Source organism: Dermacentor variabilis, chromosome 10 (assembly GCF_050947875.1).
Source record: "Dermacentor variabilis isolate Ectoservices chromosome 10, ASM5094787v1, whole genome shotgun sequence".
NCBI classification, from domain to species: domain Eukaryota; kingdom Metazoa; phylum Arthropoda; class Arachnida; order Ixodida; family Ixodidae; genus Dermacentor; species Dermacentor variabilis.
Window position 1 is genome coordinate 118,542,499 of NC_134577.1, and position 15,391 is coordinate 118,557,889.

At 43.9% G+C, this 15,391-nt stretch overlaps 1 protein-coding gene across 2 annotated transcripts in view; it reads left to right on the forward strand.

Moving 5' to 3' along the window:
• Positions 1-15,391, forward strand: part of LOC142560908 (uncharacterized) — a 236,316-nt gene that overhangs the window by 182,766 nt on the left and 38,159 nt on the right. For both annotated transcript variants that reach the window (XM_075673325.1, XM_075673323.1), the window contains exon 33: positions 7,007-7,178. In XM_075673325.1, coding sequence (XP_075529440.1) covers positions 7,007-7,178 — 172 coding nt within the window. The remainder of the gene's footprint in view (positions 1-7,006; positions 7,179-15,391) is intronic.

Sequence of the window (15,391 nt, forward strand, 5' to 3'; positions counted from 1 at the left end):
ACATACTTTTAGTGATCAATTGTGCAAAGTGGAAAAGATTTTTTAAAAAATGTATTGTGAAACTTTGTCCAGTTTCCTAACCTCTGACAGCAACCAACACAGTGAAATTTACGACGGACAGCTCCACCATGCACAGCTCTGAGGCATAATTTGTGCAGAAAAGGCAGCGTCAAAACACTATAGCTACATGTACTGAATGCCTAGATAAGCTTCACCAGTGATTATACCAGTGATCATCATCATCATCATCATCATCATCATCATCATCATCATCATCATCATCATCATCATCATCATCGTCATCATCATCATCATCATCATCATCCTATTTTATGTCCACAGCCCCCCCAGGACGAAGAACTCTCCCTGCGATCTCCAATTACACCTGCCCTGTGTCAACCGATTTCAGCTAGCACAACATACCAGTGACCATGTTAAACATAATTTCAAAGAACCTATAGGAAAACAACCATCTTTTGTGGTTAGTTTGACATGGCACTAACCTATATCAGTCTTGGGCATTCTATCATTTCACAATGTAAGAAGTAAATGTATTAGTGTGAGCAGCCTAGTACACATATGTGGTTGACATGAAGTTAGCAATGTTTGCTTTAGGCTATACCTGAGAAAGACTGAATGATAACATCAAGCATTACTTTAAACTTGTGTAACTGGCTCATAACTAAATAAGTCACCTTGTGCTCCCCCCAAAAATCTTGCCGGGATTTTAAGAGGAAGTTTTAGCTTGGGCTCAACGCTGTTTTCACTATATGAATACATGTAAAATGCAGAAATGTTTTTGTGAGACAACTGCTGGACAAATTTGAATGGAATTTGTTGCACTTGAGAAAAAAAGTTAAGTTTTAGTGACTGTAGCAAGCATAATTTAGATTTTGGGCCTGGAAATTTTCACAAATATTGGCAAAAATTCTTAAGTTTCAAAAATAGATGCACGAAGCTTACAAATCTGTAATTCCACACCAAAAACCGGTGTAGCAATTCTGTAAACCACATCCATTAGAGCACCTAAGTGAACAAATGAGATACATTCATTTACAGTTTACACGAATTTCTCACAATGTTTACGAATGTTTTGCAAAAGTCCTATGCCCAAATTAGTGATACAGTTAAAGCTCTATATAACGAAATTGGTAAAATCAGATATTTGCTTTGTTATATTGACATGTGTACTACTTGTTTGTCTTTATCGGGTGACCGTATTTCACCATCTAACAAATGTTATCTACATAATGTTATCGGTGGTTCTATCCACTGTGTGTTGTCACTGAACCTCATATAATCTTATTGCATGTATGCGCGACGCAAATTGTGTAGTACTTTCTGGAAGACATGTGGGCACCAGCGATTGCTCTGGAACCTTTGATAACTCACGTATAAAAGCCAATGCACAATTGACGAGCGCATAAAATTTTCGACAATCACCAACTGTATTCGCCGCTATCGTTCTGCTTTGAATTTGGCCTGTTTTTCTGGGCACAGGCTCACCCAATAAAGATTTTGTTTTGCCGCTCACAGTTTCGTTGCTTTGTTCTTGACCATCACTACCACGTGACACCTGGTGGAGATGCTTTGTGCTCATGTACCAGATGCTCCCAGCAAGCCATGATCCAAGCCCTGACTGCGAAGACAATTAACACCAATGCTGTCCCGGACCATCGAGCAAGCCGCAGGCTACAGCACCTGCCCCTGCAGCACAAACTTCTACCTGAGGTGACCAAGAATATTGTGGTAAAGTCAACAACCACAATGGCAGCGCCAGCATCCCCCATCATGCTTCAACAACCCAGGGAGCCACCTTCCTTTCATGGAGCTTCATCGGATGATCCTGAAACATGGCTCAAGACTTTCAAAAGAATCTCATTCTACAACAACAGGGTATCTGAAGATAAGCTATGCCACATATACTTCTCCTTGGAAGATGCCGCGAGGACATCGTTCGAGAATTAGGAGCCCACCCTTACAAGGTGGGACCTGTTCTGCAGTAACTTCCTCTGGACCTTCACGAGCGTCATCCAAAAGAAAGAGCTGAAGTTCTACTGGAAGCCCGAGCGCAGCTACCGAACAAGAATGTTGCCATATCTACAGAAGAAATGAGCCATCTATTCCACCACGCCGACCCAGAAATATCCGAGGAGAAGAAAGTCCACCTATGTTCATGCATCGTGTGAAGTAAAAACTTTTCGCCAAGATGATATGAAGCCCAACGAAGACCGTAGAAGAGTTTCTTCACGAGGCCACCAGCATCAAGAAAAACACTGGAAATGTGGAACCGACAATACAACTGCCTCGTGATCTCAACAGACTATGCCGGAGTTCAATCAACGGGCACTGATGACCTGTGCGAGACTATCAGAGCGGTCGTGCGGGAGGAGCTTCAGAAGTTGTTCCCTTCATCACAGCCTCAATTGCCAACGTCGTACGCTAGGAGATCCAGCAGTCACTCAGGAGTCCCTTAGTTACCGGAGCCTCAGCCGGAAGTGGTGACGTATGTACGCTGCCGTAGCCTGCCGCCTTGTTGCCCCTCCGCACCTGTGCCAGGACCCAGTAACGCTGCAGTTCCATCGTCCACTGCCACCACCACCATCAGCATGCCAACCTGTTGCCCTGTGCTGCATTTCAAAGAAGACTGACGTTTGGCGTGTACCCGACAACCGTCCACTCTATCACTGCGGAGAAGTGGGCCACGTCTACCGACGATGGCCATACATACCGCGAGATGGACCTACGGGGGTTTGCCGTCAACGTGCCACGGCCGCAGCTTGGCGAGCAGTCACGTGACATTGCCGACTGCATCGCCGCAATGCAGTGGACACCCCAGTGTCCTTCGTATTTGCCGTTGCTAGGACGGTACCTGTCGCCACAGTGCCGACTGTGCACCAGCTCAGCTCGGGGCCGGTCTGTAAGCTCCTACCTGGAAAATAAAATGCAACAATCGATGGAGGTGCAGTTGCTGTACGTTGAAATGACGAAGATCCTACGCTGCCGCCACCGATGACGCTTCAAGATCTATTTCGACAACGTAGCAATGACACGCCACCATCCTGACGAAACCCAGAGGCCAAGAATACGACGATGAAAGACAACCTGATGACGCAACGTACCAGCCACAGGTCAACATGACGCATCAGTGATCCAACACCAAGACTGAACTGCAACAGAAAACAAAGAACCACTGACCTCAATGTGCTTCTCAACGACCACGAGGTCACCATGCTTGTAGACACTGGAGCCGTCTACTCCATCATCAATGGATTATTCGCTGCAGTTGAAGTTGAAGTGAGTCAAAACTGCATTGGACAGCCCTCAGATTCAGACATCACCGATTAGAATGTGCACGGCAAGAATCGCAGTTCATGACCAGACCTACCTTGCAATGTTCGTTGTCCTCCAACAGTGCTCGTGAGACGTAATTGACATTATTCATATCATAAGAAACCAACAAACACTGACACCGAGGACAACATAGGGGAAATTACTTGTGCTTAATAAATGAAATAAAGAAACGATAAATTAATGGAAATTAAAGTGGATGAAAAAAACACTTGCCGCAGGTGGGGAACGAACCCACAACCTTCGCATTTTGGTGCGATGCTCTACCAGTTGAGCTACCGCGGTGCTGTTTCCCCATCCACTTTCTTGGGTATCTATGTTTCCTAGTAGAACCCTGGGAATGTTAGCCAGCGCCACCACTAACAGACCTTGGTGGCGGATGTTCCACATCCACCGCCAAATTGTGAAAGCCAGCAATGCGTTTGTCCTTGCAGATTCTGCAGCATCTACCGCGACGACCATAGTTCCTGAACCAGGCTCTGACGTAAATCCAAGTATCCCCATGAGTAAGCAGCAACAGCTCAGATGTCTTCTCCAACGATACAAAGAGTGCTTTTTGATGTCATCAAGGATTTGAGAAACACCAGTTGAAAAACGTCGCATAACTGAAGAGTGTGCTCAACCACTCCGCCAGAACCCTTACAGAGTTTTGACGCGAGAATGTGAAGCTATAAGGCAACAAGTCGATGAACTGGTGCATGACGACATCATCCAGCTGTCAAAAAGCCCATGGGCGTCTCCTGTAGTCTTAGTGAAGAAAAAGGATGGAACCCTACGTTTCCGAGTCGAAACCCGCCATGGTTGCTCAGTGGCTATGGTGTTGGGCTGCTGAGCATGAGGTCGCGGGATCGAATCCCGGCCACGGCGGCCGCATTTCGGTGGGGGCGAAATGCGAAAACACCCGTGTACTTAGATTTAGGTGCATGTTAAAGAACCCCAGGTGGTCAAAATTTTCGGAGTCCTCCACTACGGTGTGCCTCATAATCAGAAAGTGGTTTTGGCGCGTAAAACCCCATAATTTTTTTTTGTTTCCGAGTCTATCATCATCAACTGAACAAGATCACGAAAGATGTATACCCCCTCCCACAAACGGACAATGCATTGTATCAGCTCTGCAATGCTAAATTCTTCTCATTGATGGATCTCAAGAGTGGCTACTGGCAGTATTGAGTTGACCCTGTGTCTGTCGAAAAGACCAGCTTCATCATGCCAGATGGCTTCTGTGAATCCAAAGTCATACCATTTGGACTGTGCTTAGCGCCTGCAATGTTACAGTGTGTGATGGACACGGTGTGAGCTGTATTGAAGTGGCAGACCTGTCCTGTTTACTAGGATGATGTCATCATCTTCACTGGAAATATCAGCGATCACCTTAGGTGGCTTGGGACAGTACTAGAGGCCATCAAGTCATCAGGGCTCACTCTGAAGCTGGAAAACTGCCACTTCACTGACGATGAGCTTCTGTTCGTGGGCCACATCATCAGCATATCTGGAGTCCGCCTCAACCTGCAGAAGACAGCTGCCATCACAAAGTTCGAGCAGATCATTGACAAGAAGGTAGTGCATAGGTTCCTTGGCATTTGTGCCTACTACAGGCAATTTGTCAAGGACTTCTCACGCATCACTGAGCTAACCCATCTAACTAAATGTGATGTCAAGTTCAAGTGGGGAATGCTGCAGGCTGACGCATTTCAAGAACTCGAACGGCGCATGCAGTCGCTGCCAGTACTTGCACACTTCGACGAAGATGCCAATACAGAAATTTACACTGACACCAGTAGCCTAGACCTTGGCATTGTCCTAGTCTAGAGGAAAGACAGACTTGAATGGGTGATAGCGTATGCTAGCTGGTCGCTGTCGAAAGTGGACTGCAGAATTTGCTACTCTGCTCTTGACCATCACTACCATGTGGCAATATCAAAATTGCATTATATTGAAATTCGAATTTTTATGAAAATGACTACAGTTACCGGTGGGATTTTCTTACACGGGAGGGGCCAAAAAATGTTCTGTATCATCGGGCAGTCAGAAAAAACAAGTTTTAAATACAAAAAAAAGATTTTGTTGAATTCGAAAATTGGTGACGAAAGATACGGTTTCATGCCATGTTGACAATATCTTCACATTGACGATACCAAGCAAAGCCAGCCACACTTTCGCTTCCACTCCACCCCTCCTGGCTGATAGTGTCGCCCACAGTGGGACGACGCTATCATAAAGAGCGCTGACATTGGGGAGCGTATGCTTCATCACACGCTGTGGTGTTTAGTGGCTGTGACACTGCACTGCTAAGCATGAGGTCACAAACTGGCTATGGTGGCCACATTTTGATGGAGGCAAAATGCAAAAACGCCCTTATGCTGTGCATTAGAAGCATGTTAAAAATCCCCAGGTTGTCAAAATTAATTGGGTGTCCTCCACTACGACATGCCTCATTATCAGATCATGATTTTGGCATGTAGAACACCATAATTTAATCACTTAATGCTTTGTTTGCCTCTCGCTTCAGTACCTCTATGAAACTCAAGATTACACAACTTCCAGAAGCAAACATGTGGGAAGGCAGCGCACGGTACCATGCCATCTAAGCTCGCCCAGTCATTCATAGGGCATGGGAGCTGCATGTGCACTCTGTCATGCTGGCACCTGTGCGCAGCCATGGCCTGCACTCTAGTAGCGCATATGCATTCTCACTAAATGCCAGTGCACAACATGCTTTTAAAAATGGCAAGGTAATACAAAAGCATCGACAAAAATGGCGATGGCTTCATTTATGTCAGTGTCTTTTATTGCTTTACTGTTGAGAGTAATTTGTACCTGAAAACAGACATAACCATCAGTGCCTGGTAAAAAGATAGATATTGAGGATGATACTTGTATATCTGTAGCATTCGTGTGCTGCTCAAACTAATAAACGTACCCGTACCAAAGCATACGCTTGCATGAGGTCAGTTTATTTTATTTATTGTTTTATTTATTTGTGTTTACATTTCTTTCTTGTTCCCTTCAGGCAATGTGTCCACAATTGTGCATGCCAGCGTAGTGCATCAAAAGCAATGCACTGATGAAAATAATCATTTAAGAGCTGATTGATTTAAATCATGAACCACCTAGCCCAGCAGCAAGTATTAGAGAATAATGATGCTTAAAATGTGTCGCATACATCTTGAAACATTTCTGATTTGACCTGTGCTGCAACTTTGAATAATGCGTGCAAAGTGTTTTAGCATAACGAGTTGGAAGGTAGAAGCCTAGGTGCTTGCTCTCGATGTCAGTATGTCATCATGTAATGGGTTCACTTCTTTCATTGCTTTTTCACAATGTATTACGTGAGGCATACTTTCTGGATAGGTGCTCTCTAAGTATGGCAGATATAAAATGCTGGTTTATGTTCTCATATTTGACATTCTCCGTAGAAAGTTCTCACATGTAGCCTACATTCTGTAATGACAAATCTCACAGAAGAATTGCTTTTATTCATTTGTTCTATAGCTCTGCACTTTTCATGATTCTGAAGGTTCAAGAAATGTTGTGAAACTAAATTTTCAATGAGCAGAACTAATTGGCACCTAAAGGGGTTATGCATTGTAATCCTTGATGTTGAGCTTTGTTCAGCAGATTGGTGCATCACTTCATCTGATGTGATCGTGCGCAGGCAAGTGGATGTGTACCGGGAGGGTCACCTAGTGAGAGTTCGAGGACATGGCTTGACCGTTTATTGCGACGCCACCAAGTTCTTCTGCACATTCGTTTTGGACCAGTTTCACCATGGCAACCTTCTTGGCACACTTGGCAATGCAGATGGCAATGCTGGCAATGAATATGAGGTCAGTGCTTGTTACATGACAAACGCTGTTGAGGAATCAGTAAGAAATTGCGAAGTTGAATGTCTCAGTGGACGCTTTTCTGTGGGAGCATTGTCCACATTTTGTGAACTGTAGGCATTGTAATCTAGCTGCGGCTAGGAACCTGTAGTAGGAATAATTGTTTGATATTGTAACTGCCATATAATATTGTGTATTCTTGATAAGGGTTGCATCTCTAAATTTGGGTATAGATATTGAAGAAAAAAAATATTTTGATAATTATTCGCGCATTTCCTGCACCCACCTTTCCCAAGTGTGCACTTGGTCATACACGAGCTGCGCTGCACTGTTACATGATGTAGTAGTTCTGTGGAAACCCGCAAGGTGGAGAGAAGCAATGAATAAAGGGAAATGAATAAAGGGAGGCTTTTCTTTTGAGGAACCCGTATGGGTTTCCTTTGTAGCAATTGCTACGATTGGGTGGATGTCTGATTTTCCCTTTATTCACTGCACTGTTACATGAAGGCATATCGAGCCCCTCCTTGGTCTCTTCACCAGTTCTACAATTGATAGCTTGTTGGAGGGAAGCTGGTGGACCAACTGTCACAATACTCATCTTCCGGTACCCCATGGCTCGTCCTGTAACCCTTTCCTCCTGCGTGTAAGTGTTCTTGCAACATGTGCCACTCCCCGTAGTCAGCGCCTGCCACTGTGCACTGCCCTGAGAATGTGTGCATTGCACATGTTCTGTGCTTCACACATATTTTGTGCACTAAGCCTGGGTAGTTCCCACATTGCCTAGCATTCACATGGGCACTATCGACAGTAACAGCCCATTATCGTTTTGCATGTCTGCCCCAGTAGTTCTACAGTGAAGCTTTATTTCCCTCTTCTCCTCACTTTTTGGGTGCTGGCTGTATTACCGAGTTCACACAAGTTCACTACCACGCTACCCACTGACATCGACCGCACTACCATAATACCCACTAGTCTCGCCTCTGTGTCACACTAGGGCCTTACTGATAACATTGTAATACTGTCGCATCTCTCCTTCCTTAAAGTGAAGCTTTTTTTCTTTGCCTCTCCTGTCCACTCTTCGGATGCTGGCTGTCTTGCCAAACAGACAGAAGCCCACTACCAACTAATGAATACAGCACTGCCCACTAGGCCAGTGCCCGCTGACAATTAGTTTTTGCCTCCACATTACACTAGTACACCATTGATGGCACCACAATGCTGTTGCAGCTTTCAGTTTCTTGCGGCATGGTGCACAATCTGTGTTCATGTCAGGGGGCAATGAGCACTGAGGGGTGTGGCAAACATTTCATCTAGAAACGCAAAATAGAGCTGTACTGATGTACACAGGTGGATGCCTGGGAATGAGAATGCACACTTGTTCATAAACATGTGTTTATAGGTGCAGACAAGTACTTTGACAGGCATCTTCGTACAGGATAAGTTCATATTCAGTATGCAATAGACTGGTTTAGGTTGGCCATGTTTATAGTGTTGGAGCACCATGCATTTACAATGAGGGAGGCACTTCCCGGCAAGAACATGTCCAATTTTGTTGTGTGGTAAATAGCATCTGAACATCAACAGCATTTCTCACTAACACCAGTGAAAGCTATTAAACCAAATCCCACAGTTGATGGGATTCTCATATTTTCTTCTTTTCATCATGCCACCATAAGTGTATTGTGGTCTCTGACTCTGGGTCTGTGAAGACACCTTCGCCTTTGCACGTCTTCTAGTCCAGCTGGTCCCAGTCCCAGTCCAGTTGGTCCAGCTCCACATTTACGTGCCAGTGATGGACAAAGGTAAAAGAAAGGCTTGCCAAGGCATCATATATGGCAGCAAACACACCTCTTTTTAAAAGAAATCCCCAGGTATCCTTAGCCTAAGGGACGCAAAAGCAAAAGCCTTGTGAAGCCTACTGTAATCCACCTTAATCCTCCTTCATCGACTTTAATTCACCTTCATTAATCTTAATCCATCCTAATACTCCATAATACACCTTAATCCAATCACTAATCAATCATTAATTAACTTTGCTAATTATTAGTTATTTCTTATATACAGCTGGACATGCTTTGGTTCGCTTCTGGCCTTCCTTGGGCCACATGATATTTTCTGTACCGTACAATGCGACCTTGAAACATAGAGATCTAAGGCTTTCAGCTTAAAAAGTAGATATAGTACAGTTATTTATCTTGTAGTTGTTTACCACAACAGTTTGTAGTTGTTTACTTGTTTACTGGCCACACCCAAGAGATTCAGGCCTGAATGGGCTTGCATTTTTTTAAAGAGTGTGCCTCTTACATGACGATGACATGGCATGAGTACGCCTCTTAGATGACATGCTACGAGGTGATGTCAGCAATGGAGAGGAAGAGAGAGAAGACAACGATGCTCGGTGATGTTCACGTGGTTCGGTCGCCATCTTGAGTGACATCCCAAGCATCCTTCTGTATGACTTGGTGCTCAGTAGAGGATACATGATAGGGTCATCGGTGTATCAGGCTTTCATCGCCAGTGTTTATGTAATACTTCACCACGGTGCTTCTTGACAACTGTTTACCAACCGAGGACAGTACTTTCTGTCACAAGTTGTTGAGGACATCTTGCACTCCTGCGTTACACAACACAAGTTTACAATGGCGTATCACCTCCAGACCAACAGGCCGACAGAGTGTCTTAATAGAACTATCACAGACACGCTCGCCATATACGTGTCCGCTGACCATAAGGACTGGGATGCCGTCCTCCCTTTTGTAACATTTGCCTACAGCACGTCGCAGCACGATTCTGCAGGTTTCTCTCCACTTTTTCTTTTATACAGTCAAGACCCTGCACTTCCTTTTAACATGCTCCTCCACACTGCTCTTCACACAACGTCCGAATATGCTTGTGATGTCATCTCTAGAGCTGCAGATGCGCGTGAAATTGCCTGCTGGCGTCTCAGCGCTTTGCAGGAAAAGCAACGATGTTTCTGTGACGCCCGCCACTTCGATGCCCATTTCAACCTTGGTGACATGGTCCTCCTCTGGACAGCATCACGACATGTTGGTCTTTTTGAGAAGTTGATTTCCCTATATTCTGGCCCGTATTGTGCCTTGCACAAAGTAACTGATGTCACATATGAAACTGAACCTCTCGATATCACCATAACATCTCTGATATCTCTGACATTGTCCACGTCACAAGACTAAAGCCATATCACTTGGACTTGCCAAGCACTGGGACGGCGCCTTCACCGCCGGGGGACATGCTACAAGGCGCTGTCAGCGATGAAGATGAAGAGAGAGAAGACGATGATATTCGGCAATGTTCACTTGGTTTGGTCACCATTTTGAGTGACACCCGAAGCATCCTTCTGTATATATAACCTGTAAATATATTATACGTTTTTTCCTCTCCGTAACAATATGGTACCGTGTTTTTGCATGTATTATTTTTGCTATTGTGGTATTGGCTGTGTAGATATCTGACCACACTCGAACTAACTTCATGGACTGTGTGGAGCATCGACTGAAAACAACAGCCCATTCTCTGACTGTGACTGCCCCAGCCTTAGCAGCATCCGGTTTTTATTATTTGAGCATGTGACATTTACAAGCGATTCAATGACAACATACATGTGATACAGAATTGAAACTGAAACAAAATGTTACAAGCAGAAATGAATTGCAGGTTGCAAAAACAAAACCAGAAGTATACGACATTATAGTTATCGTTATCAATCATCAGCCTATTATAACCTTCTTTTTGGATGGAGGCGGATCCCATGATATCCAATTGCCACTGTCTTGCAGTAGCTGATTTTATTCATAGCCCACACATTTTTAAATCTCATTGCTCCTGGTAATCCTCTTGTGATTATTATTGCCTTTTGCTTCTCAAATTACTCATTCCGTTCTCTGTTCTCTGTTGGTTATCTGTTCTGCGCACTGCATCACCTAACTACGCCTCTCCAAAATGTAAATAAAAATATAATTTACTCTCTAATCCATACTGTCATCTTCTTGTTGCTCGACATGACACCTGTCATGTTGCACAGTCCTCAGCATATTGCCAAGTATTTTCGTTATCCTCCAAGTTCCACCCTGTTGGTTAGTACTGACAGAATGCATGTATTAGGCATGCCTGGCAACTCTGCCAAATTTTTCCATAAATTTAATGAATTTGGGCTCATTCTACAATGTGACGAGTGTTGCACCTCAACGTTTAAAAAAGAAATTTTGTAGAGAAGTTTAGCTCACCGGACTCTGACTATACCTTTGGAAGTCTTCTGATGGTGAAAGGACACCAGAGACTTACACTTAATTCAAGCAAGCTTATTCAGACAAGTTCCTGAAGCAGGCAATATCAACAACAGCAAAGTCGCTGAAAAAGTCACTGTGATCTAAAAAGAATATGTTGCGTGTCAGTCTCTGCTGTTGCAAGTTTACTGCTGCTTGTGTGCTGCATATATAAATGTTAACCACCACAAATAAAGCGTGATCGTATCCCACAAAAGGTACCCACGCGGGGAAAACATTAAAGATACATGTTATATTCCCCCTCTCCAGTGTTGTGCCCATAGGTTTTCTATAGATTAGTTTACAGAATGGCAGGTATGATTATATACAGTCAACCACAAAAATTTAGAGGACATGGGATTCGTTTGAAAGCCGATTTCATGTAAAGCCTGGGCATGTAGTTTCTAATTCAGTTCCAATATTTAGTTGTTTTTGAAATCTATACCATGATTCTTTTAATTTAAAGCACATGCCTTACCAGAGTAGAAATTAAAAATGTTCATGGAACCCTTGTTCTATAAACTGTTGTGGCCGGCTGTACTTTTCTTTTGAAGGATGTTAGTAGTGTTACGGGCTAAATGGGAAACTGCGGCGTGAGGAAGCTGTGCATGGAGAGGAGATGACAAGGAAGATGAAGTGCAAGAAGAAATGGCTGTTGTAATGGAGTCTTGACCTGTGTAAAGTGCCCGCTACAATATGCTGTAGTTCACGACTTGAGATAGCCTCCCACATTCTATGTCATTCTTGTTTATCTGCAGATTTACATCATGATTTGAATCCACTATGACTACTTCACTTAGCTAAACATGCTCATTAACGTTTTAAAAGGCTGAACACCAAGTTCAAAGCTTATTTACTTTATTCTTCAAACTTTTCCAGCTAAGGTGCTCAGTCAATTGTCTGAGGCCACCTCCAGTGTTGTCGAATAAAAAAACTCCTACTGCAATTATGCAATGGCAGTGGTAGGAGACGAGAGGCACGGGACAGCAGCGACACAACATGACTCTGTCACCTTTAACTTGTGTCCTATCCCCTAGCACTGGCATCGCATAATGAAAAACCAACAAGCTCAGCGCAGTGCATTAGTCAACTGCAAACTGCAGGTCAATGAGACAGTACCTGTTTGTTTTTACACCTAATCTGTCCCAGTTTGGCAGATTGAATGCTTTGTACAATTTGCCAGGAGTCTAAAACAAGTTTGCCACACTCTTTCTCATGCTGTAGGTATCACTTCTTGTAATCTATATATATACCACCTGTAAAGACTAAGCTAGATTTGTATTACGCCTTTTTATTTTCATCTTTGAGATACTGTGGTTTTTATTTGGGGCAACAACACTGGATCAAATACTCAAACAACTTATCACATTACAAAAGAAAATGCTACGAATTATTGCTAATGCACCTTATGATTCGCACACTGCTTATGTTCATGAATAGTTTAATGTTTTGCCTGTAACAGAACTTTTTGATCAAAGACAAGATGTTTGGCAAATGAACAGTTGCCAGAAATGACATTTTTTTCACTAATGTCTTTACACTTGCATGCAAAGAATACCTTAAAGGGACCCTTAAACAATTTTGACGATTTTGTACAAACGTAATGAGTCATTAGAGTAGGTCCTTCTGATCATTAATTGATGCATCTAAGTACTCCGCGTAAAGCATGTAATTTATTATAAGGCTTTAAAAATGTACATCGCTGCCGATTGCAGCACAATGCTCGGCAGAATTTTCAGCCGGCCCTACCCATATGGCGTAAATCAGCCAATTGATGTCAGTAGGGCGAGCTATCCAATTGGCTGCCCAGGGCGCATCATCAATAATTTTTCCTCCTTTATGGTGCACAAATTATGCTTGTAATAGTTGGAATGTTAGTTAATTTGTTTCTATAAAAAGAAAGTAACAGAAAGAGAGTGCACAAGAACAATTCCTCACTACACTTAGGCACATCCGGCACACAGCAAGCATTGTTTGCTTGTGTTACAAAGTGCTCCATTTTGACGAGAGCTCCGTGGTCAGAGTCAGTCTCAGTCTTCTCGCGAGCACTATGATTCGACTTTGTTGCATTGTGGATTGAAAATATAGCGACAGGCAATATGTCGAGCTGCGACATTGTGTCTCTCTGCAAGGCAGCAGACGAGCGGACTGGCTGCAACGCATTGGACTGCCACTATCCGATGGGCACCAGGATTTGCGCGTTTGCAGCCGTCACTTTACACCGGAAGATTACTAATGCAATAGCATTTCGCGAGTCCGGTATTAGGGTAAACGCAAATGCAAGGGGACAAGGCCTGGCCGCTTGACCGTGTCGTTTCACAGGATGAGCAGAAGCACATATGTGAATGGTCTGCACAGTGCAGCCACCTGGTGGCAAAGAGCTCAACCACCCACAGTAGCAGTAACGAAATGTATTCTTTGCTGCTGATGTAAATTTTTCGTAGGAGTGTGATCGTTAACACATTGTTTTTGTAAATGTTTAAAATGTTTTACACTTGGTTAGAGCAATATTAGCTCTTTGTTTGGCTGGTTATGCTCTGCGCCAACGGGTGGCTGGACTGTGGAGACCGATCAGGCAGCTCACGTACGCCTATGCTAAAGTTCCTTCATCAGCTTGAGCGTAGAGCTTGTGCCTCTAGCCATCCATCGAAACGCCCAGCTCGCCTGTGGTTACCAGAATACGAGACACGTTTGGCACTGCGACAGAATGCTCGCAACGCATGCTGCTTCGATAGCTCTCGCTTGAGGTTGACCGGTCGACTTCCAAGCAGCTGGCGAAGAGTTTGAAGAGGCTTCGCGCGCTCGTTCCTAGAGAACCGGAAGTCGACGACACAGTGTGCCATCATGACTCAGCAAATGAGTTGAGGAGAAAATGCATGACTATGGAGGAGGGTAACTTGTAATCGTCTGTAGCTCTCTTAATATGAGACGTTTCACACAAATTGTAAGGCATTAACTTTAGCTGTACCCTACGTGTCTACAAAATTTGTCCAAACTGTTTCAAGGGCCCTTTAATAAAGGTAAAATGAGACAGCCACCCAAGCGTAGAAAATTGCTACAAAGAAAACCCATATCATTTGGGTTCCTCGAATGAAAAAGAAAGGGTTGTTGATGAATTCGACTTCGCCCTGTCATCTGCTAGACGCCTGGTTAGGTCAGACGGTAGAGCAACTGCCCTGGAAAGATGGTGGTCTTGGGTTCGAGTCCCGGACAAGGACGAATTTTTTCTTCAACTGTGAAGCCTTTTCTTTTGAGGAGCCCGTATGGGTTTCCTTTGTAGCAATTTGCTAGGTTTGGACGGATGTCTCATTTTCCCTTTATTAATTACTTCTCTCCACCTTGCGGGTTTCCGCAGAACTATCATGTCAAAAGAACACCTTATTTGACTAGTACCCCAGATGCCTTCCTGTTGCTCCAATGCAGAACTAACTATGGTTTTCCAATGCCTGACAAATAAATTTGAGCATGTATTACCTTTAATTCTGGGGTTTAACTTGCCAAAATCACAATGTGATTATGAGAGTGTGTGTTACCTAAAATATCATTCTAACATTATGTGCATGCCTGTGAAAGTTGTTAGTATATATATATGTGTGTGTGTGTGTGTGTGTGTGTGTGTGTGTGTGTGTGTGTGTGTGTGTGTGTGTGTGTGTGTGTGTGTGTGTGTGTGTGTGTGTGTGTGTGTGTGTGTGTGTGTGTGTGTGTGTGTGTGTGTGTGTGTGTGTGTGTGTGTGTGTGTGTGTGTGTGTGTGTGTGTGTGTGTGTGTGTGTGTGTGTGTGTGTGTGTGTGTGTGTGTGTGTGTGTGTGTGTGTGTGTGTGTGTGTGTGTGTGTGTGTGTGTGTGTGTGTGTGTGTGTGTGTGTGTGTGTGTGTGTGTGTGTGTGTGTGTGTGTGTGTGTGTGTGTGTGTGTGTGTGTGTGTGTGTGTGTGTGT